The sequence below is a fragment of the Myotis daubentonii genome, chromosome 3, assembly GCF_963259705.1.
Source record: "Myotis daubentonii chromosome 3, mMyoDau2.1, whole genome shotgun sequence".
Lineage (NCBI taxonomy): Eukaryota > Metazoa > Chordata > Mammalia > Chiroptera > Vespertilionidae > Myotis > Myotis daubentonii.
The window spans coordinates 155,550,380-155,575,595 of NC_081842.1; the positions used below are offsets into that span (position 1 = coordinate 155,550,380).

At 37.8% G+C, this 25,216-nt stretch overlaps 1 protein-coding gene across 1 annotated transcript in view; it reads left to right on the forward strand.

Annotated features, from left to right (window-relative positions):
• COL24A1 (collagen type XXIV alpha 1 chain) overlaps positions 1–25,216 on the forward strand; it is a 314,245-nt gene that overhangs the window by 162,423 nt on the left and 126,606 nt on the right. Inside the window, exons 25-28 of the mRNA XM_059688981.1 lie at positions 14,511–14,564; positions 15,754–15,807; positions 16,732–16,785; positions 18,371–18,424. Coding sequence (XP_059544964.1) covers positions 14,511–14,564; positions 15,754–15,807; positions 16,732–16,785; positions 18,371–18,424 — 216 coding nt within the window. The remainder of the gene's footprint in view (positions 1–14,510; positions 14,565–15,753; positions 15,808–16,731; positions 16,786–18,370; positions 18,425–25,216) is intronic.

Here is a 25,216-nt window from a genome sequence, read left to right on the forward strand (position 1 = left end):
CCTCTCTGTTTTTCTGCCTGCCCTCTGGTGTGCTATTGTTTAGTAAATGACTGATGAACAGAAAGGAAGAAGAAGAGGAAAGGCCATGGATAATCCTCAAAATCAGGTACTCCACTTCTCATGACAAGACCTTTAAATTGTAGAGCTTCCGATGGCTGATTCTAAGCTGGATTATAACCATTCAAGACCAAACAGAGGTGGAGTCAGAGGAGGAAATACCAAAAAAAAAAAAAAATCATCTATTTATTGGTTACCTATTATCTTTTTAAATCTTGAGACAGCTCTTGTAAGATCGTATTGCCATTCTATAAGTGAGAAAACTGAAATTTATAGCAATTATGTGATGTGTTCACATTCATACAGCTAGTGAGCAGTAGATCTGAATTTCAGATTTCCATTTTCTGCTTCCAGTTCCAAGGCTCTTTTCTGTGTGGCAAGCAATCACGAGTTTATCCTGTCTTTGAATGCAACAAAGAAGTGCATCCTTGGAAGTCAATGGTTAGAAAGATTTGGGAAAGGGCAAATTAAAATTTTACTCTGTAATCTCTTAGGCCAGTGGTTCTCAACCTTGGCTGCACATTAGAATCACCTGGGAATCTTTTCAAAATCCTGATTTCTGGGCCTCATCCTCCAGAAATTCTGATTCTTTGTTACTAATGTTGTGGCCCCACCCCATAACAAAGAAACAGAATTTCCAGAGGATGAGGCCCAGAAATCAGGATTTTAAAAAGATTCCCAGGTGATTCTAATGTGCAGCCAAGGTTGAGAGCCACTTTCTTAGGCAAAGCTGACAAGATATTGTAATTTCTTATAGCCAACTACAGTGAAAGACACTGGGAAACTTGGTGTGGGTTTTTTTTCATTTATTTATTCTATTATTTAAAAGATATGTATTAAACACTTACTGTTTGCTATAACTAAGTGCAACTAAATAAGACTTGATTCTCAAGTGATATAAGTGATATATCATCTACAAAATGAGTGAAAAATTATATACATAGTTTCACCAAAACATTAATTCCGTTATATAAATGTTCCAAGAAAAATAAATAAAAATTGCTTTGACTCCTACCATAGAGTTGATAAATTCTGGAATTCTTTGGCTAAAAACATGTTATTCTTTTCTTCAGTAGGGATACTGCCACGTGGCACTCACAGCTTTTGAGAAAATGGCAGCTCTAAATATTTATATAGAAGGAGTCTATGGGTGGCACTTTGGTTGCAAGGGTGTGCTAAGGGACTTCCCTTAAAGCTATGGTGCAGTCTTTGATTTAAAGTCTATTTTGTCTGATAAATATAGCTACCTCTCCTTTCTTTTAGTTTCCATTTTCATGGAACATATTGTCCTATCCCTTCATTCTCAGTCTGTGTGTGTCCTTAAAGCTGAGTTGAGTCTCTTAAAAGCAGCATGTAGTTAGACTTGCTCTTTTAAAAATCCATTTAGCTACTCTGTGTCTTTTGATTGGAGAATTTAATTCATTTGCATTTAAAGTAATTAGTGTGGACTTACTATTGCAATTTTGTTGATTATTTTGTAGTTCCTTTGTTCCTTTCTTTTTCCCTTGCTCTCTTTCTTGGTGATTTGATAATTTTCTGTCGTGGTATGCTTTGATTCCTTTCCCTTTTCTTTTGTGTATCTACTATAAGCTTTTGCTTTGTGATTATCATGAGGGTTACATAAAACATCATATAACAGTATATTTTAATCTGATATTAATGTACCTTTGAACACATACTAAAGCTCCCTCCTCCACAAAAGATTTGTTGTTGCGGTCACCATTTGCATCTTTCTAATTGTGTATCCATTAAAAAATTGTATAGTCATAGTTATTTTTAATACTTTTGTCTTTTAACATTTAGAGTTATAAGTTATTTACTCATCACCATCAGGGTGTTCAGAATTTAACTATTTACTTACAATTACCAGTGAGATTTATATTTTCATATTTAGCATCCTTTAATTTCAGTTTGAGGATTCTGTTTAATATTTCATATAAGTCTAGTCTAGTGGTGAAGAACTCCTTCAACTTTGGAAAACACTTCAATTTCTGAAGGACAGATTTGCCAGGTAGAATATTCTTGGTTGGCATTGTTTTTCTTTCAGCACTTTAAATATATCACCCCACTCCATTTTGCCCTTCCAAGTTTCTGCTAAAAAATCTGTTTATAGTCTTATGGGGATTCCCTTGTATGCAGTAAGTAGATTTTTCTCTGATTACTTTTAAGATTTGACCCTTGTCTTTAGCTTTTGACAGTTTAATTATAATGTGCCTTGGTGGTAGCAAATGGCAAGAGTTTTTTTATGGCTGAATAGTATTTTATTGTATACATATATACCACATTTTCTTTATTTGATCATCCATTGATGGACACTTAGGTTTTTTTTCCATATCTTAGCTATTATAAATAATGCTATAGTGAACAAAGGGATGCAAAAATCTTTTCAAATTAATGTTTTTGTTTTCTTTGGATAAATACCTACCAGTGAAATTGGTGGATCATATGGTAGTTTTATTTTTCATTATTTGAGGAACCTCCATACTGTTTTCCATAATGACTGCACCAATTTACATTCCTACCAACAGTACACAAGGGTTGGCTTTTCTCCACATCCTTCCAACATTTTTTATTTCTTCTCTTCATAATAGCCATTCTAACAGGTGTGAAGTGATATTTCATTATGGTTTTAATTTGCATATTCCTGATGATTAGTGATTTTCAGCAACTTTTAATGTGCCTGTTGTCCACCTGTATGTCGTCTTTGGAAAAAATGTCTATTCATATCCTCTACCTATTTTTTAAAATAAAAGTGTCAGTTTTTGCTATTCAGTTGTATGAGGTTTCTATTTATTTTGGATATTAACCCATTATCAGATATATGATTTGCAAATATTTTCTCTCATTCAGTAGGTTTTCTATTCATTTTGTTGATGATTTCTTTTGCTGTGCAGAAGCTTTCTAGTTTGAAGGAATCCCACCTATATATTTTTGCTTCTGTTGCTTCTGCTTTTAGAGTGATATCCAAAAAATCATTGCCAAGACCAATGTCAAGTAGTGAATATTTTAACAATACAAAAAAATGATGGAAGGGGAACAAAAGGAATAAACTATTACAAAAATGTCAATTTACTAAGAAATACAATGGATTGGGAGAAAACATAATGGAATAAATTCTTACAGCATACTTTTTAAATTACATGCTTATGAATTTCATTATGTCAGAAATATCTCGGACAACCATAGCATACATTCCTGCAAAATACCATGAAAATTCTATGATGGTGAAAAGTGTTAAGATAGGAGCTTTTATGTACCCCTGATAGAAATGAAATACTCCTGAAGAATCCTTTTTTAAAAATATCAGAAAAATTTATAAATAGCCATTAGTCTGGATTAAAACTTTTATGTTTCAGGAAGCAGCATAGTTTAACGCCTTTTTAATAATATATCAATCTGACATGCCAGTTGAAGTTCAATCAGTTACATTGATTTAAAAAAAAAAATAAGGCAATGATTTTGTTCCCCATGGCAGAATTACTAGAGGTTCTTTATTGCTAAAGTATCAGTTCTTTTTTCCTAATTGATGTCAATAGACATGCTGACATGACATGCCCAGCATGAAAACCTGTTTGATAGTCACTTATTTTATTTTCATTGTTTCTAATCTAGTATAACTTAGATGAAACTGAGATTGTATACATCCTGAATAAGAGGATTTTGCCAATTTAGAATTCCCTTCTCCATGCCATATATACTAACCTGCATTTCTTCTGCCTTATTGTAAACAGGGTGTTTGGTTTGGGTTTTCTGATTATCTAGCACATGCTGACATATGATAGAAATTCAGTAAATAAGTTTGGGGTCAAAATACCTAACAACCAGGTGGCAATTAGAGTCAGTCCAGTACCACATCACACGTATTTGTGGAGACTACTGTGTGCTCCTCTACATAATACAGTAGGCAAATCTAAACAATTCAGTGTCATGTAGTAGTAAGGACATGAATGTGACGGAATTTGGTCCAATCTCCAAAGTTTTTCCTTACCTACAAGGAAATGGGGACCCATAATTGTTGAATCATCTGTTGAAGGATAACAAGGCAGTTCTATTTCTATGTTTTCAAGTTTCTCATGGAGATAGTATTAACTCAGGTTCTCTAAGATACTGGGCCAGAAGATCCCCAAGTTCACTCCCAGCTTTGATGACTCCTTAGAAGGACTCACAGGAATCAGCATGTGGTCATACTCAAGGCTAAGATTTGTTACAGTGAACGGATACAAAGCAAAGTCAGCAAAGGAAAAAGGCTAATGGCATGAAGGCCGAAAGAAACCAGCACAGTTTCCCAGAGTCTTCTCATAGAGAACCACACAGCCATGAGCTGGGACTTGAAGTGTGGAATATTGTAGGAAGGAGCCCTCCCAAAATCCGAGTTCTCAGAAACCAGCAAAGAGCCATTGTAAGGACATCCATCTCTGGACTGCTGTAAACTCTTCTCTACACAGATGTGCAGATGCAGTGTTTATAAGACGCAGTACTTGAGGAACGTATAGTATCTTCCAAGTAACCAATGATTTACCAAACAAGTCATGATAAACTCTACTAGGATCCCACTGGGGATTATTTCAGGGACTTAAATATGTAGAGAGTCACTTAAACTGCCCTTGGGAAATCTCACTCTTAAAATTCAGAACCACCATAAATTGGAAGTGCTCTCTGACCTCCCTCTCTTCAAGATCCAGCTTAATCTATATCTGGTTGCCTCATAATTAGACCAATCTATGTGGCATCTGTGACAGTGGTTAGGTCAATTAGTGATGGTTTTGAGGTTCTGGTCATTAAAGGAGGAGAACACTGATCATTTTTTTCCCTTCTATGTATTTTAGAACTCCAATTCATGAAAAGGGTTATATAAAACCACACTCAAAGTTTTTGCTTTATAATTCCCAGTCGACTTGCTTCTTGAATAGTAACAAGGAGGAAGCCTATTTGGCTACACTTGGTGCCCCAGGTAGCTGAGAACTAGCTGATTTGCAGGCTTGGCCTCTTATTGGATAACCAAATATCTTCTAGAATTCAGCATACTTTGATAGAACTCTTCCATTATTCTTCACTTCCTCAGTAAGGAGTCATGATATTTATATTATGAATTGAGAATTTATAAATTGTCCTTGGCAATGTTAACATATAACCTGATTAGCATTTTGAAATTATTAAGGACTCCAAAGGTCTGCACGAGAGCTTCAAACTGCTGTATAAAGAGAATCTAGGTATATGTATACAGGCCGGCCACAGTTCCCCGTGCCCTGAGTTAAGTAATAGGGAAAATGAAATGCCCAGCATGATGATACACAGGGCCACTTTGCTAACCTCTTAGAGAGAATTGGCAGTATGAGGAACCTAAGAATTCACATGGAATTTTTGTGAAATTGCTCCACCTTCTCAAACAGGCAGTAAGAGCATGATTAAGCTTCAGTATTTTCAGCACAATGCTATTATGATTATTCGCAACAGCGTATTTCAAGACCCTATTCTCTACCCATAAGGAGTTTTGTACCTGGAGGGTACTACTAACTTACCTAGCATATTGTACAGCATAGCAAAACCTAAACCAAAAGTGGCTAAAAGTTAATCCTAGAGAATTAGTGGGCAACATCATACACAGTCTGGAGGCACAAAATGAAGCCAAGAATAGGCCAATCACTTCGTGATGCCAAAGCTATGTAGGATAGAAATTCAGAACTAGCAGGAATAAGGGATACAAGAGGAGATCATAATGAAAAAAACAGAAAATAAAAGAAAAGAAAAATGTGACCCAATGTGATGTTACCTGCAAATAATATCTTCACCTTTTAGGAGAGCTTTCTAGGTTTCTCTGCAGTACATTTTAAAGATGCTCTCCTACACTTGAGCCCTAAAAAATGACATATGTATCAATTAAGTGCTCTTGCAAAGAACCATCATCCAACCAGTTGACAGAGAAGTTCAGAAGCATTTGTTGTTGTCTGAGAATAAAGATGGTCTCTTGAAAACATTCTTCTTCCTCTCTGATCTCCCTTTTTCCTTCCTTATTTTTTCATAACTTATGCCAGCCCACATGTGGGTGTGGGACTAGCCTGTTCCATGTCTCTGCCTACCAGTCTTGTTGTGGCTTCTTTATATCCTCTGTTATAGGACTTCTGTTTAGCTAATTTCAAGCAGTTGTGAATGATGGTTGTTTTATAGTTTTGTTGTAATTTTGATGTGGTTGTGGGGAGACATATCATATTTACCTATTCTGCCATCTTGACCAGAAGTCCTAAAAGATTTCAAATACCTTTAAATACTAAAGTGCTTTTCCTTTTTCTTATGATTAAACTAGTGGCCTGGTGCACGGATTTGTGCACATTGAAAGGAAATTAATTAGAAGGTGGTCGGCAGGGCAGGACTGGGTGAGATGAGCCAGACACATCCTGGAGCCAACCTCCTGCGATCCCTCCCTGGCCAGCCACACCTGGGGCAGGGCCAGGACTAGAAGGGCATCTGTGGAATGAGTGGGGTTCCTCTGGCAGGTGGGGGTCCCTCAGCCTGGCCTGGGGGGATCAGGCTGAAACTGGCTTTCTGACATCCCCCAAGGGGTCCCAGAGTGTGAGAGGGTACTCTACAAAGTTGCTGCTGTACAGGGTGTGGAACACAAACACAAGTGTGCAGTAAACCAGATTCAGGCCGACAGTGCTCCCATGGCCAAAGATGGAATTGTGTGGCCCTGCGAGGAATCATGCTCCCTCCTCTCTGGTTCTGGGGTGCGTCACCCGAGAACTGCCGCTGCCAAGTCACTGCAGCTAGGCAGCTCCTGCGTTGAGCGTCTACCCCCTGGTGGTCAGTGCTCATCATACCTACCAGACGATTGGACAGTTGGACAGTCGGATGGTTGCTTGGCCTTTTATGTAGAGAGATTATAGAATTTTAGAAATGCAAAGTATAAGAGGGGTTGTCTTATCCATTCTCCTTGCTTTTTAAAATTGGGAATAGGGGGCTCAAACTGGTTTTATGACATGCTTCAGAACTGCAAATCCAAACTGGAGCTCATGTCTCTAGACTAGTGCTCCACCAATACAATGCTGTTATTTTCCTCACTTTTAGGTACAGAGATAATTGTGGAAACCAGGGTTGATGGAAGACATCTGACAGTAGATTTTCTGATTCTAATTTTATCTTTAGGTGGAGTCCACAAAATACTCAGAACTATGAGCTCTGCGTAAAAGAAACACCGATCTCATTTAATGTTTCATTTGTGAAAACTATGTGTTGTGATTATAAGCATATATTCCCCTCTGTGAATGATCCTGCTAGTGATTAGGAAGAGCTTGAAATTCAAATGTTTTACAACACTATTGCTATAACAGGAGAATTCCTCTTATTTCTCATCCAACTTACTTAAAAAAAAAATAATAACCTAAGAAGTTCAACCAAAATAGGTGATAGCCCTTTACCAATATTCACTTCATCACCTTTGATTTATTGCCAAGAGATTCTTTTAAAAGAACAGAATATGTGAACAATGTTGCCAGGCAATTTAGTGCAGGGAGAAGAGCACCAGTTGCCTTTCTAGTCTCAAGGCTCTCATAATATAAGCATGAGTAGAAGCATCTGTTGAATAGACATTCCACACATATTCTTTTAATAACTGTCAGGCCCTCCTGAGGCAAAACTTTATTCTGAACTCTTATTTTATGACTACATGTATGGTCCAAGGGAATGAGAGTCAAATAATTGTTAGGGAAATGTCAGAGACAAAAATCTCCATGTGGGTACTGAGCAGACCCTTCAGTGGTCGTAACCTGTGTATCCAACTGTCAAGTGTCTGAAGTAGAGAAACTGTGATGCCCAAATAAACTGTTGTCCAATCTGGAAGCTCTGAAATAATAAAGTGCTTGACAATATTCTAAAGTTAACTAATTATATAAAATATTCCATGTTCTTTATTAATGCCCAGCATGTATTATATTCTCAAATAATGTTTGTTAACTAAATGAGTACATGAATTTATTTTATGGTACTTCTATACTTTTTTAAAAATGTTACTGATACAAGCTTATTATTTAATTGTCTTTTCTTTTGTTAGTCACCAGTGTTTACAGATAGTTTATCTTTAATTTTCAGAAACTATAAATTAATAGGGCTAATTTGGCATAGTTTTATTTTCAAAGACTCGGTAGGTAGTACAGATAAGGAATAATCATTTTTATTTACTTACTAGAGGCCTGGTGCACAAAATTCGTGCATGGGGGGTGTCCCTCAGCCCAGCCTGCACCCTCTCCAATCCAGGACCACTTGCAATCTGAGACCATTGGCTCCTAATTGCTCGCCTGCCTGTGTACTTGATAGCCCCGAACTGCCCTCCCCTACTGGCCTGATTGCCTCCTAACTGCTCTCCACTGCCAGCCTGATTACCCCCTAACTGCCCTCCCCTGCTGACCTGATCACCCCTTAACTGCTCCCCCCTGCTGACCTGATCACCCCTAACCACCTCTGCCTTGGCCCCCGCCACCATGGATTTGTCCAGAAGGACATCCAGAAGATGTCTGGTCTAATTATCATATAACCCTTTTATTAGTATAGATACTCCTGCCTCATTCCATAAAAAAATAACTAACAGAGCTACCCATAGCCTATTTTCAGTAAATTGTGATGTAGCATAATCTCTATGCTTCATTGTTTCCTCAGTTGGTTTATTTTAATTTCTTAGGCACTAGATATTGGTATAGTAAAATTTTCTACATATAATATAAGCTCACCTCACTTAACCTAAGAGAAGTAGGCTTAAATAATGTTTTGTAAAATAAGTCAAATATTCTGAAAAACAAATTATAATAAGCTATAATTTTTTCTGACAAGGTGACTTCAGTCTTTGGTGAGTTCTAATAACTTCCATGCCCAAACTATCAAGAAAAGATTTATAACTCAGTACAAAGGGAAAGAGATGACTATCTCACTCCAGGTGCTATTTCAAAGTCTCCCTCAGGTTGGATTTGGGATACATCCCAAATGCTATTTTTTTTTTTTTTGTACTTGGGACCGGGGAGCCAATCCCCAGAAACCACATATATGCAAGTAACAAATTCTTTCCTTTTAGAAAACAGAATAAAACATTCTGTTTATCCTAAGAATGCTAACACTAGTTACCCAGGTATTAAAATTCGGTTTAGGGTGTGTACGCTAGTAACCACACTACTAAGTATGACAGTTATATTTTGTGTTCATCATCAAACATAAGAGAACAGTGAATACAGGTAGGAATTCCCCATGTTTTTCCAGAACCTCAGGCTTTGGTTAAAAATGGTATCTGCCCTTGTTTACTAGTTCAGACATAGTCTACTTTAGAGATTTCCAATCTTTCGAACAATGAAGATAGTTTTTACAGACCAGCAAGTAGTAGTTGTGCTTTTATGTAATTAGAATACTTTCAGCACCTCACTGACACTTTGCAATAATTCCAGGACCCTCAGTGGTTAGAGCACCACAGTTAGGGATAAAATACAAGTACAGTTGGGGTACTGCAGAAGAAGACTGCTGGGATGGCATTTTGCTGCAGGGTATTATAAGAAGCAACACTTTTCAAAAGAGGACCAGGAAGTAGGGTTGGGAGAAGTCAAACTGATACAGGCCCGCTAAATCTGAACAATCCCTATACGAAGCACTTAATTCATTATAGTCCAGTGTGCTGGCCTGAATGGCTGGGCTTTTGTACTCTAATTCAAGTAGTCATTGTATATGGGCCACCCTGAGAAGAGTATGCCTTTGACCAAGAAGGCCCTCCAAAACTGAGGCAAACTTTGAAGCTGATGACAGCTTGGGCAAGACATTCTCTTTTGAAGGAGTCTCTGGGTGGCCCAGCTTGGTGTTCACCACACTTTACTCCTTGTGTCATTTGGAACCACCTCTCCATAACCTTTCGGGTTCTGGTGGATTTTCTTCCGGAGGAAAACAGGAGCTAGTGGTATAAATTATAGCACCTCATTCTGCAGTTGATTTTAGGAGCACAAATTATAACAATCTTCTCCTCCTTTCCAATGATCAGAGTAAGTTAACTGTGCCAAGATGGAACTTTTTTTTCCTTTTTGCTGTGGTGCCTGGATACAGGGAACTTAAAGTGCTCAGGAGGCAGCCATAGAACTCTCACTGTGTCCTCTTTGGAGAACAGGACCTACAGCCTGAAGAGTTCCATTTTGTGGGAATGGAGAATACAGGGTCTCCCACAGAGACATTTGGAGTTATAGTAGGTAGGGCTAACTCTGCTTCTACCCCTTGGCTACAAAACCAATGAATATTTCCTATTGAAGATATAGCACCATATAAATACCTTTAATTCAATGTACTTTTTCATCCTATGGAATGGTGCTCTGTCCTCATTAAGTATAACCTCCTCATTGGCAGTTTATCTCCACCTTTCCAGTGCTCTGTTGGGTTGGCAGCTTCTTGTTGTCATGTGATCTATTAGATCCCATGGACATACGCCCTCTTCCACATCTTAATTGCTATAAAATGGGTTTTGTGATCTGACACATGTTTTGGAGATCCTGTACGGTAGATTAGACACTTTGTAAGCCCTCACATACTGCTGCTAATTGAGGCCTGAATGTGAGAAATATCCCATTCCCACAGTGTATGTCATGTCTATTAGAATAAATCTTTGACCCTTCCAGAGTGAACTTGCCCACAGTAGCTGGTTGGTCTTCTGAAGAATGGCAGCGTATCACAGGCTCCATGTTGTTCTCTGTAGTTGGCAGTTTGGATGTTCAGTGGCAGCAGTAATTAATTTGGCCTTGATACACAGGAACTTGATGTCCCGGACCATGAATTTCCATCTCTCCAAACATGTCCCTTCTATTCATATGGCAATCCTCTAGCACTGAAGTGACTGATGACCAAGACTTGCTGATATCAACTTCCTAAGTCATTCCATTTCTTTCCAAGTACTCATCCATTATTGATCATTTCTGGTAGGTGTTAATAGTGGATAGAAAAACCTTTGCACTTTTTGTCTAATATACCCATCCACATGTCTTTCTCAAATCTTGTCCCCAGTCTTACAATATTCTTCCTTTCATGGGCCTAACCAACCAGCCGAGTCACTTACAAATACCCATTAATCTGTACATACTCTAATTTCAAGCTACTGCTCCTTGCCACAAAGTGGATGATGTGAAGCCCTGCCAGAAACTCTGCCCATTAGAAAGATGTCCCCTTGCCACTGTCTTTCTAGGCAACCCCGAGTGAAGTTACAGTCAGTTTCCATCTATTTTCAGTTTGTACCTATATGCTAAGTGTCTTCATCAGCTCAGGCTGCTGTAATGCAACGCCACAGACTGGGTGGCTTCAATAACAAACATTTATTTCTTACATTTCTGGAGTCAGGAACTCCACAATCCAGGTATAGTGACAAACTTATATCTAAACACACAGAAGCTACTGAAATTGTTGTTAGTGGTCACCACCAACCTTCTATTTGCCAAATTCTGTGACTGTGTCTCAACGCCGATCCTTCTCAACCCTGCCCATGTAACACTGATTTCTCTCTCCTTGAAACATTTTTCTCCCTTAACTTTCTCTGCACATTCCTCATTCTCCTTCTGACTCTTCTGTTTTCTTTTCTCTTCTATTTCTTGCCTCCAAAGAATCTTCATTAAGATTCTCTCCTGTTCCTCCTCGTCTGTTATTGCTGTATATACTGCATCATTACGATTTTTCTATAGACTTATGAAGTAATAGTTCAAGATAGACTCTTAAGAGTCACAACTATCTCATGGCTAATTCTTAATCTTTTATTTAAAACTGGCCTCTCCCTTGAGGTGTTGTTTTCATTGTAATACCATTGTCGTAAGAGTCATTACATTTAACCTGGACTGCTTCTGACTACATACCCATTTTCTGTTCTTCTCATCTCTACACAGTGAATACAGGCTTGTCATTCCTCCTACTCAAACCAACAATATTTTTCTACAAAGACAAATTCTTCTGTAAATAACACAAATTTCTCATTTGACATTCAAAACCCTTAATAGTACATCACCAATATGTTTATATCAGTTTCTTTCTTGTACATATTCCTTATCTCAAACAATCTGGATTTGTTTTATGTTTGCTAAGTGTTTTACCATTTGCTACCTCCCACCTTCTGTTCAAATCATTCCATTTTGAATATACTTCCAACATTTCATCTTGTCAACAGTAAGCCATACCTCAAATACTGCCTTCCTTATGTTCTCAACAGGATATAATATCCCCTGCCTTTGCATTATATAGCATTTTACTTTTTCTTCTCTGAAATTACAGAAAATATGCATTTACCTTGCCTAACTTATTAGATTATGAACTCCTTTGTATGTTTTCCCATCTTTGCATCCAGGGTCTATTAGATGGGCAAATAAATGTGTTTAATGTAATTTTCTTCATATTATTTTGCATTTATTGAACAAGTTGATTTGTGAACTAAACCAGAAACGGTTCCGTGATTTTTATGCCAGTTATGTGAGGTCTGCTTGGTGATTTCTTATATTTTACTAGAGGCCCAGTGCATGAAATTTGTGCATGGGAGGGGGGTGTACCTCAGCCCAGCCTGCACCCTTTACAATCTGGGACCCCTCGGGGGATATCCAACTGCTGGTTTAGGCAGTCAAACATCCCTCTCACAATCCGGGACTGCTGGTTCCTAACCGCTCACCTGCCTGCCTGCCTGATTGCCCCTAATCGCTCCTGCCTGCCAGCCTGATCGCCCCCTAACTGCTCTACTGCCAGCCTGATTGACACCGAACTGCTCCCCTGCTGGCCTGATCTCCCCCAACTGCCCTCCCCTGCTGCAACCCGCTTCCTCTGCACAAGGCGGCGGAGACACTGGCACCAGCCTCCTCCGCACAGTGCAGAGCCATGGGACCCCCAGGCCTCACTGCGTGGAGCAGCCATTGGGCCCCACCTCCGCTGTGCACATGGCCATCTTGTGACAATGTGAGGGCATGATGCCACCTAGACCATTAGTACAGATATATCTTTGTTGAAGTGCTCACTGCGTTTATCCATTCTTCTCCCAAGTTTGTGACCCTTACTTTAAACTCTTTATCAGATAAATTACTTATTTCCATTTCATCAAGTTTCCTCCTAGAGTTTTATCTTCTTCTTCTTTCCTTTTTCTAAATTAAATCTTTATTGTTGAAAATATTACATATGTCTCCTTTCCCCCCCCATTTGAACATATTCCTGTTTCTTCATTTTACTTGACTCTCTGTGTTTGTTTTTATGTGTTAGGCTAAAGAGCTACCACTCCAGTCTTGAAGGAGTAGCTGTGTGTCGGAGATACACTTATTGTTCAGCTTGCCTTAGCTCTCAGTTGTCTGCAGAACCCTCCTGATTATCGATCTCAGCACCTCGATTTACTCTTGATCAGTCCCAGTTGCTGAGAGTGTGCCAAGACCTGTTAGTGTTCCAAAGGGAGGGGTCTCCGTCAGCACATAGTTTCAAGTTGATTGGAAGCCACTCTCAGGCAGCAGCCTTCAAGGTTTGCAAAAATATGTGGTCCTATGAAACCACAGTGATAAATCCTGCTGGCCTCCAGGCCAGGGGATCTGGAGGTATCCCCTAGGCAACAGTTGCAAAAATTGGGTTTCCACATGAGCGTAGAAGCTTTTTTCTGGGTGGTATCAGTGAACTGTAGCAAGGCCAAGCGAGAATGCAAAGTTGGTGTCCCCTGGGATACGTTTCCTGTGACAGCTCTGTAGCCTCTGGCTGGGTGGCAAACTTGAAACCTGCCCCTGATGCCAAAGCTCCAGGACAAGTAAACAGGCCTCGTCACAGGGAGACTGGGTGTGTTTCAGCCTGCTGTCCTGGGGTAGTAGCCTGTGAAGAACTGTCTCTCTGGTTGTCTGAGTCCCATGGGTGAAGGGGTCAAGAGGTACAAACTCCCCATCATAAAATAAATGCCACGGGGGTGTTATGTATGACATGGTGACTATATTCAATAATATTGCATTGCATAATTGAAAGTAGCTGAGTAAATATTCTCATCACAAGAAAAATATTTTGTAACTTTGTGTGGTGATGGATAGAAACTAGACTTATTGCTGTGATAATTTTACAATGTATACAAATATTGCATCATTACACTGTACACCTGAAACTAATATAATTAATATTATATGTCAGTTATACATCAATTTAAAAAGAAAAGCTGTGAATACATCACTTTTTATAAAATTTGCTGGATTATAAGTTCCACAAAGACAGGGACTATGTTTGAATTTGAAACTCAGTGCCTTTCAACACAGGGCCTGTCACACATTAGACATTCATATTGATCTATTTATTGACTCAATAGATTAATTAATTCTGATGTGAAGTTAAAGGCTGGACACCTATACTAGAGGAAATTTTACTCTAAGAAAAAAATTAGGATTGGTTAGAATGGGACATAATGATTTCAGATGATTTAAAACAAGATGCTATATGAGCAATGCAAATATATGTATATTTTTTTCTAAAAGGGACCTGTTGGTTTACCTGGAGAAGTTGGGATGATTGGAAGCATTGGTGAAAAGGTAATTTCTTTCATTGTTTTGTTCAGTAGTGAGACTGCTAAGCTATACTCAAAGGATAGGCATTCATATGATATATTTAATGTTAATTAGAAATCACTCCTAATTTCAAACACATTACCTATACTGAATCTTTTAAGTATTTTGAAGTATAGCTAGTAAGATATATAGGGTGTCCCCAAAATGTGTATGCACTTTGAATGATTATAAAGTCGGTGTTTGTTAACATACAGTTCATTTTTAATTTTTAAAAGGATCTACAGAAATGAATAATTTCTTTTGATCAATGCCTGTCTTCAAACCAATGACCATTCTGCTCCAGGCACTGCTGATAATGCGCAGCAATGAAATCACAAACATCAAGAATCATTTCAGCCAAAACCGGTTTGGCTCAGTGGATAGAGCGTCGGCCTGCGGACTGAAGGGTCCCAGGTTCGATTCCGGTCAAGGGCATGTACTTGGGTTGCGGGCACATCCCCAGTGGGAGATGTGCAGGAGGCAGCTGATCGATGTTTCTAACTATCTCTCTCCCTTCCTCTCTGTAAAAAATCAATAAAATATAAAAAAAAAAAAAAGAATCATTTCATTTGGTATTTGTGCATCCTCAATTCATTGACTGTTGCTGGTTTTGTACCATAAACTTTATCTTATGTATCCCCATAAAAAAAGAAAGTCTAGTGGCACTTTAGGCTAAATTTTCTTTATTCAAAGTTTAGTCTGGCTTCACCCATTATTTCAAATCAGTTAAACCAGAAAAGAAGTGAAAATTAAGTGAGTTATCAGCTGTTAAAGTGTATTTACATTTTTGGGGGACACCCTATAAATTTCTTTTTTTTAATCTTTATTGTTGAAAGTATTTCATAGGTTTCCCCTTTCTCCCATTAACCACTTCCAGCCCTCTCCAGTCCCTTCCTGAGGCACCCACTGCCCCATTGTCTGTGTCCACAGGTTATGCATAAATGCATACAAGTTCATTGGTTGATCTCTTCCCACCCACTATACCCTGCCTATATGTTCTAAGTTTTAAATTTTTGGTTAGCATGCAAAATTTTTAAATTTAAAAAATATTAGAAATCAGAATAATGTATGCATGTAAGTTATGATTCTAATGGACAATTTTTCTGTCTAGCTATAGCTCAGTCATGACTAATTAACCTGCCTCAATGTTTCTCTTCTCTCTTTGTACTAAAAGGGAGAGCGTGGAAGTCCAGGCCCAGTAGGTCCCCAGGGAGAGAAGGGTGCTATGGTAAGAGCTCAATGATTTGAAAGATATGTTTCCAAAGAACATAACAAAGTTGAGGCATTCCAGAGGTAGAATTATCTTGGATGCAATATAAGTAAATGAAAAATACTATTTTATAGAAAATTACCATTAGAATTTTCTTCTTCTTTAAACAGTTTACCTTTTAGAATGCTGTATGAAAGGTAAAAATCTTTCAAATCAGATGGCTTGGTCAGATATTTTTAAGTGTGACAGAAACTAGAACAGATGATTATTATCAATAAAAGAATCTTGTTTTCAGAAAACATAATGGCACATAATGCTGTCTACAGTTTTATTTTACCTAAGTTATTCTTTAGTGTTTTGACTTTTATATTATCAGAAAAGCAGTATAGGGGTTTTTGTTGTTGTTTTTTAAAACTATCTCCAGTTGTTGTCAGCTAGGAAATTTAACATACCCATAAATTAATCAATTTTAGGAATTATTGCCTCCAAAAACACTCGCTGAATCAGTATCAATACCATAGAGGGTATGGTCCTCCTAAAATTGGGTAGCCAGAATATTTGTACATATTGGCACTCATTAATTATTAAATTCCATGACCTCTGAAAATCATGTGATTTCATAATCTATATAACATAAACTTCAGAAGAGAAATGAATATTCTCTTCTCTATAGGTTATAATATGTGATTCTGGCTAGTCAATTTCTTTTCCATGCAAAGAATTTCTAATAAAAGGATACACAGCTTTTATGTAATTATTATTTTTATTTCTATTGTTTATCTGTGGAACATTTCCTATAGCCTCTTACATCTAGGATAAGAGAGAAAGATCTTATCAGATCATCACTTTTTATTACTACTTATAATTTACTGATTTTTCTTTAATGAAAATAATTAGGTATAATGGAGAATTTATGTCTCTTATATTTTATTCAAATTATAGGGATATCCAGGTCCTCCTGGGGTCCCAGGACCCGTGGGTCCACCTGGCTTACCTGTAAGTACAGAAAAGACTTTATATCCCTTCTAGAATGTCTGTTTAAATTTAAACCCATCATTTTGGTTATTCTGTGTTTTTATGCAAAATAAGTAATGTGTAAAACGGAGGGAGGCTGCTTCTCTCCCCAGTCAATACAAAGCACTCTAGAATATGTCCTGGTGTCTTGAACTTCCTCACCTCTACTTGTTCCATAAGCTTCTGCCCGCTTCTAATAGTACAACCAGTTTCAATTCTGCTGCCTAAAACTAAAAAGACATTTAAACTTTCTTTTGAATAACCACATATACAAAAACAGGGTCGATAGTCAAGATTAGAACTCAGACCAATTGGATATATAAATCTCAAGTAAGCATAAGTTCCAACATTTTTTAACGAAATTTGCAAGTATTTTTAACCAAACACAATTAATAGAGAACCTACCTTTATTAAACAAAACTGGAGTTTTTTAAAATACTCTGTTTTTGCTAAGAGAAAGAATGAAATCTTATCTCAAGGGATAACGTTTGCTTATCAAAATTTAACTGCATTTGTGAACTTAAATATGAAAGAGGTAAACCTTTATGTTCCCCTCAGCAAAACTATTCTTATGAGAAATAATTTATGCTGTTGTGTGAAGATGCTTTTTTGAAGAGAAGCCCCATTTTACAGTATAATGAAAGATGTGGTGTTGACTTCTAAAATTAGGAATACTGATCTAGGGACACAGTTGCCAATCTTTTTACTAACATCAGATAATTAATAAAGTTGATATTTTGTAGAAGTTCACTGGTTTTATTTATCTAATGTTATATAGATAAATAATTTTTTTCTAATTAAGTCTTTATTGAAGACTATAAGGCATAAAATAATTCATTGTAAGTGACTTAATAGCAACTTAATCTTTATTTACAGGCTATTTTTGTGGCATGTTAATTGGAAATATTTTGTGGCTTTTTTCATAGTGACAAAAAATATCTATCTTTGTGTTATGGGATTGTCATAAATGTGTAGAATAATGGGAAAGAAATCTCACAGTGACAGCCATTGCTTCTTTAAGGAAACAGGCAGGTTAGACTGGTGTCTCCCTCCACTACTGATCCATGTATGTTCCTCCAGAAAACAACTCGTGAATATTAAAAGCTTCCATTCTTTGTTCAGGGAGTAAATGCCCAGAAATGAAGCTACTCCAACTGGTAGGAACATCAAAAGCACAATATTGGGGAAGGAAAAGATGGTATTTTTTTTTAAACTAAAGCATACTTTTAAGGAGACTAATCAATTTCTATATGTTTTCTTTTTTTTCATTGACTTCAGAGAGAGATAGAAACATCAATGATGAGAGAGAATCATGGATTGGCTGCCTCCTGCATGCCCCACACTAGGGATTGGGCCCACAATCCAGGCATGTGCCCTGACTGGGAATTGAACCATGACCTCCTGGTTCATGGATCAACGCTCAACCACTGAGCCACAGTGGCCAGGCTAATCAATTTTATTTTAACAATTCCCAAAGGGAATTACATGTTTTAAGAAAGGGTATAACTACTATTCTGATAACATTCCTGTGAATTGTATAACTGATATTAAAATTTTCATCATGTAGGGCCATGTTGGTGCAAGAGGACCACCTGGGAGTCAAGGTCCTAAAGGACGAAGAGTAAGTTATCTAATGAAGGAAGTAACTTCATCTCAAAAATTACTTCCTAATGATGTGTTCCACAAAAGTAACTTTATATATTGTAGATTGTGCTAAGACATTATTGGATTTTCCCTTGTTTTCATTATATTAGGTGAACTACCTACATTTGTTGAAATGACTCAAAATCATTTGTATTTATAAAACCATACATTTCTGCTATGAATTTCACTAATTCATATAGAATTCTTCTTTCTTATTCCCAGCTTCATTCTTTGATGGAACTATTAACATGAAGATTTTAAAATAAATTCTTATTTTACTCATAAAAGGCTCACATAGCAAGGAATAGTAGCATCATAACAAAAATAAGGGCAATGAGAAATGGAATGAAACTATATGGGATGAACAAAAGGTGATATGATCATGATGCAGAATTAAATGAAAAATCTTACTCTCTACTTTATTTTATTCTTTTAATAAATCTTTATTGTTCAGATTATTACAGTTGTTCCTCTTCCGCCCCCCCCCCCCCCCATGGCTCCCCTCCACCCGGTTTCCACCCCACCCCCTGCCCTTACCCCCACACACACACACACTGTTCTCATCCATAGGTGTACGATTTTTGTACAGTCTCTTCCCACACCCCTCATACCCCCGTCCCCCCGAGAATTGTCAGTCCACTCCCTTTCTATGCCTCTGATTCTATTACATTCACCAGTTTATTTTGTTCTTCAAATTTTTTATTCACTTGATTTTTAGATTCACTTGTTGATAGATATGTATTTGTTGTCACTTTGTTGTTCATAATTTTTATCTTTACCTTTTTCTTCTTCCTCTTCTTAAAGAATACCCTTTAGCATTTCATATAATACTGGTTTGGTGGTGATGAACTTCTTTAGCTTTTTCTTATCTGTGAAGCTCTTTATCTGATCTTTAATTCTAAATGATAGCTTTGCTGGGTAGAGTAATCTTGGTTATAGGTTCTTGCTATTCATCACTTTGAATATTTCTTGCCACTTCCTTCTGGCCTGCATAGTTTCTGTTGAGAAATCAGCTGACAGTTGTATGGGCACTCCCTTGTAGGTAACTAACTGTTTTTCTCTTGCTGCTTTTAAGATTCTCTCTTTGTCTTTTGCTCTTGGCATTTTAATTATGATGAGTCTTGGTGTGGTCCTCTTTGGATTCCTCTTGTTTGTGGTTCTTTGCACTTCCTGGACTTGTAAGTCTATTTCTTTCACCAAGTAGGGGAAGTTTTCTGTCATTATTTCTTCAAATAGGTTTTCGATATCTTGCTCTCTCTCTTCTTCTGGCACCCCTATAATTCAGATGTTGGTACGCTTGAAGTTGTCCCAGAGGCTCCTTGCACTATCTTCATATTTTTGTATTACTTTTTTCTTTTGCTTTTCCAGTTGGGTGTTTTTTGCTTCTTTGTATTTCAAATCTTTGACTTGATTCTTGGGGTCCTCCAGTCTGCTGTTGGATCTCTGTATATTATTCTTTATTTCAGTCAGTGTATGCTTAATTTCTAATTGGTCCTTTTTCATATTCTTGAGGGTCTCACTGTATTTCTTGGAGGTTTCTAGAAGATTCTGGAGTAACCTTATAACCGTGGTTTTGAACTCTATATCCAGTAGTTTGCTTTCCTACATTTCTTTCATTTGTGACCTGTTTCTTTGTCTCTGCCTTTTGGCTGCTTCCTTGTGTTGATAGAGTGGCTTTGTGTGCTAGGTGTCCTATAGGGCCCAGTGGCTCAGCCTCCCTAATTACCTGAGGTGGACACTCTTGGTGCACCTCTTTAGGGGCTATGTGCACAGTCTTGTTGTAGTTAAGACTTGATTGCTGTTGGTATCACTGGGTGGAATTGACCTCCAGGCCAGTTGGCTGTGAGGACCAATTGTGTCTACAATGGGAGAACTTCTGTGCTGGAGACATCCTTATGGGGCAGGATTTGCTTGAGTGAGGCTTTGGCACTCAGAGTCTGCTCAGGTTTTTAGGCAGAGAAAGGCCAGGCTATTCATATGCAAAAGCCTCTGCACTTGGGTGGGGTTGTAAATTAGGTGGGGCGGGGTCTCGGGGTCACCAGGGCAGAGCAAACCACAATGGCTGCCAGTCTTCTCTGCCTCGGAGAGGTCCCGGGGTCTGTGTCCCGCAGCCCCGTGCAGGAACAATGACTGCTGCAAGCACATCTGCGAGAAAGCCGCCCTCATGCCCAGCCCAATGCCAGACAGTCCAGTTTCTCTCGTTATGAGTCTGGGTCCCCAAATTCTAACCCGGAACTGGAGTTCAGAGCAGTCAGGAGCTTGTTTCTCCCTCCTGATTAAAAAAAGACAACAGCATACCCAGCTGCCAGGCCCTTTCACGTGCACCTCCGTACCTCCACACTTCCATACCTCTGCACCTCCTACCGGACTTAATGTGCTTTTCTCTTTCCTTCTAGTTGTAGAATTTCCACTCAACCAGCCTTTCATTGGTTCTGGATGGTATATGTTTTGTCTTTTAGTTGTAGTTTTAATGTGGTTGTGTGCGGCAGCAAGTTCAGGTGTTTACCTATGCTGCCATCTTGGTTGTCCCTCTCTACTTTTTAAACATTAAACCTTTTTTTTTTCTTTAAAGAAATAAGAACCACAATTTGTTGCATGCCTGGCACTTTTACAAATACTGTATTATCTAACGTAATACTCAAAGCCACCCTAACAAGGGGAGGCAGAATCTCAGATATTATATTTCAGTCAAGGAAAAAGCGGCCCAGAGTTTCAGTGTATGACCTTACACACAGAGAGAGAGAAATGGTACAACTAGGATTCAAACCTTAATGTGTCTAACTCCAAAGCCTATGCCTATCCAATACTGCATAGAATATTAAGGAGTATTTTTCCCTTGATTAATTTGAAAATGTGGGCTTTAAGAATTCTTTTTTCTCCCTTGGCTGGATCTTGATTTTATAGGTAGTGAAGAAAATACTTAAAATTTCTATGAACGTGGTCTCCAACTGACAAAGGTTAAAAGCAAAACAAAAATTGCTCTTTCACTTGGCACACGGGAGATAAGTGTTACGAATGCTCCGTTTGCAATAATGGTTATAATTTCATGTCCTGTGTTTTAGGTGAGAGCACATTTGTCTTTTATTCTTTCGTTGCTAAAAAATGATTTTCCTTACTGGGTGATAAATTTACAGCCTATAAATAATCCTGATGGCCACATCTGTTTTTAGCCCAACTGAGATTTAAAATAATAAAATAAAAAATAACGGCGGATGATCTGGACTCACAGACGGTCATTCGGTGGTCAGTATCCTGCCAGCACTCATTACTTGGTCAGGTCAAATGTGTTTATTCAACTTGGTATTACTCATAGTGGGAAAGTTCAACCAATTTTGTGACACATGAAATAAAGAAGAAAGATGTGTACTTTTTGTTAATTATGTAATTGAGATCTTATTGATTATCCCATCTGAAACCATGTACCCAAGCAAGGTCTTCTCCTGAACCACTTGTGCCTTCTCATGACCATATGGGACGTTGATTTGCACTGCAATTTTCTGACCTCTGTATGACCGCTGGGCAGATTATTACTGCTTCCTGATTTGCCACATTGTCCTCAACTCTCACCTCCTCAAGGATCTATTTTCCTTCCACCCTCCAGATACACTTTCCTGATTCTTTCCCCAAATGGCTTCTCATCTTTATTTAAAGTTCAGCCAGTACTTTTCAAACAAGGAGACTTTGTTTAGAAAGAAGGGTTTTGTTGAGAACAAAAATTCATTCTTTACTGAAAAAATATTTCAGGCTATCAATGAACATTGGGAATACAAAAAAGCACTGAAGACTCGAATATTTGAGGAAGAATATAGTATTATGAACTTCCATTCTAGCTGTTACCTAGTATCTTTCTCCTTCTCCTCTCTCTTATTGATCCTTTCCCACCATGGATATGATTTATTTAGCCAGGATACATTCTCCAAGAGCTTTATAGGTAATTAGATATGTTAAAGCAGGTATTAGAAAAGTAGTTTTATATATACCCATTTAGGTGCCTATTATAATACTATTTGTATAATTTTTAAAGCTTATTTTGTCTCAGGAGTCACAGAGGGGTAACTTCTACAACCAATATCAAAGTGAAATTTATAGTTGCTGAAAAAATTTTTAAAAAAAAACACAACAGACGCTGATAAAGCTAGCTTTTAGTTTGCTAACTGATCCTTAACTGAAGCTAGGAAGTTCTAAACTTTCCTAGACTTCTGACAGCCTTACCTAGCCTTTTAACTAGCAACCATAGGCTTTACAGCCTTTAATTAATTTAATTGCTAATTGCTATACTTCAACTTTTAAAAAATATATATTTTATTGATTTTTTACAGAGAGGAAGGGAGAGGGATAGAGAATTAGAAACATTGATGAGAGAGAAACATCCATCAGCTGCCTCCTGCACACCCCCCACTGGGGATGTGCCCACAACCAACATACATGCCCTTGACCAGAATCGAACCTGGGACCCTTCAGCCCACAGGCCGACGCTCTATCCACTGAGCCAAACGGGTTAGGGCCTTGAACTTTTTTATATTAATAGCATTCGTCTTTGTCTTTACTGTAGGAACAAAGACTTCTATTTTTGTTGTTGTTGTTCCCTATGTAATTCTGGATTAGTAAATGAAATAATAAATGTGAAAGTATTTTTTTTAATTTATTTATTTATTTTAAATGGTATGTGTTTTTATTGACTTTATTGGGGTGACATTGGTTAATAAAATTATATGGGTTTCAGATGTACAATTCTATATTGTGTGTTCACCACCCCAAGTCAAGTCTCCTCATGTGAAAGTATTTTTTTAAAGCAAAAGTATTTTTTGATGTAAAACATTGAGTGGTTATCATTACTACATGTTTCACTTAATTTTGGAGGGAGTTCCTTTCAGTTATAATACCAATCAGCTCTTTACTTGTGAATGTTTAATAGTCATTTTGTAACCTCTTCTAAACTTCAGGTCCTCTATTTCAGCTTGAATTCACTTGCTAACAGGATTAACCTTTATTTCTTTTTGACATTGGAAAACTCTTATAAACTTCATAAAGCACAATTATTTAAAGGCTTTGAGTACCTAAACATCATGTAAGTCTGGCAACATGATATACTCATCATGTAAGTATATCTGCAGGCTTTAGTTTCTTCATCTTAAAAAGCGGGGGTTGTACTCATTCAGTCAGCACACTAATGACAGCAGATGCTCTGTGTGCTGAGGCAGAAACTGGCGGTTAATTATGAGACTTCCTGCCTGAGCTAGCTGCAGCCTTTTCTACATATGCATCTATATTGAGGCAGCCACTTCAGCTGATCTTATCCAAGAAATGAGACTTATTTACCGCATTTGGATAAAACAATCTTTCTTTAAAAATTCTAAATTTACAGTTCAGTGTTTGGGGGAGGGCCTTTTGAACCTTTATCCTTGAGACCGCTACCATTTAAACCTAGACACAGTGGTCCTAACTCTCTAACATGAACCTTGGAGGTATCTGCCACATTGGTTGTCTATAGTCAAACTCATTATCTTCTCCCCATTCCCTCTCTCCATGCCAAACAAAGGTACATTTCCTTGTTTTTTATTACTAATGCTGTCACTATTCTACCCATTACTTGCTAACAAAATGTCCAAGAAAGACAAAAGTTCCAGGTTACAGAGGAGTTAAGAGCCTAATTATACCAGTGAACACATTTTCAGTCTAGATTTTACTTGTTTTCTGTGGTATTTAGAATGTTAACCACTCATTCTTTTTCATACTCTCTCAACCGTTCTCTTGTTATCCCAAAAGATTTTTTAAAGTGTTTTCTTAAAAGGCAGGGAAGGAAAATAGACATGGAAGGTGCCAGAGAAAGAGACGCGATGCAGAGTGCTGAATGTTTAAGGTGGTGATTATGAGAGCAAGGTCCTCAGGACCTCTGCCCTGGATATTCCAAAATCATCCTGTCATCATTGTTTGTTTGTTTGTTTACTAATTAACTTTAGCTAAATTTACTGGGGTAACATTGGCTAAACTTCATGTATATAACTTTGTAATAGTGCTGTATATTCTATCGTGTGTTACCCACTCAAAGTCTAGTCTCCTCCATCTCATTTGTCTTTTTCAAAAAATCATTATTGGTTACTTAACTGTCAAACATTCCAAGCATGCCCCCACCTCAGGACCTCTGCAATTGCTATTTTTCTGCCTGAGTGATCTTCCCTAAGTTATTTGCACAGCCTGCCATCTCACCTCCGCAGGTGCCTACCCACAGATCACTTTGGAGAGACTTCTCAGACCAACCAATCTAAATAGGGCTCCCCACCTGGATTCTCGCTAGTCCCTTAATATCCCTCCTTTGTTATTCTTCATTATAATTGACTACCTATTATCATTTTATACTTTAATTTTATATATTTACTTGCTTGTCTATGAATTCAATGATTTGACTCTTCTCCCTACCATATCCTCTGGGCCTAAAACAGTACCTGGCTTATAGTAGGCACTCAGTAAATGTGGTTGAAGGAATAACCTTCATTTGGAAAATCACCTGTTAAAATAAGTCCACACTCTTCAACTTGGCATTAAATGTCCTACACAATAAGACTGTAACTTAGTTTTGCAGTCTTTTGTGGGAAAATAGGGCATAAAAAAGATTGAGGGACAGGTCATAAAGTACCTAAATACAGATAGAAATTGTTGGGTTAGAGCTGTGGCTATAATTTTAGTATGACCTGTGGAGCTATAGATCCTCCGGAGTGAGAGTCTTTTCTCCAATCTCATGAATGTGGCCAAGAGGATCAGAGAATGAATG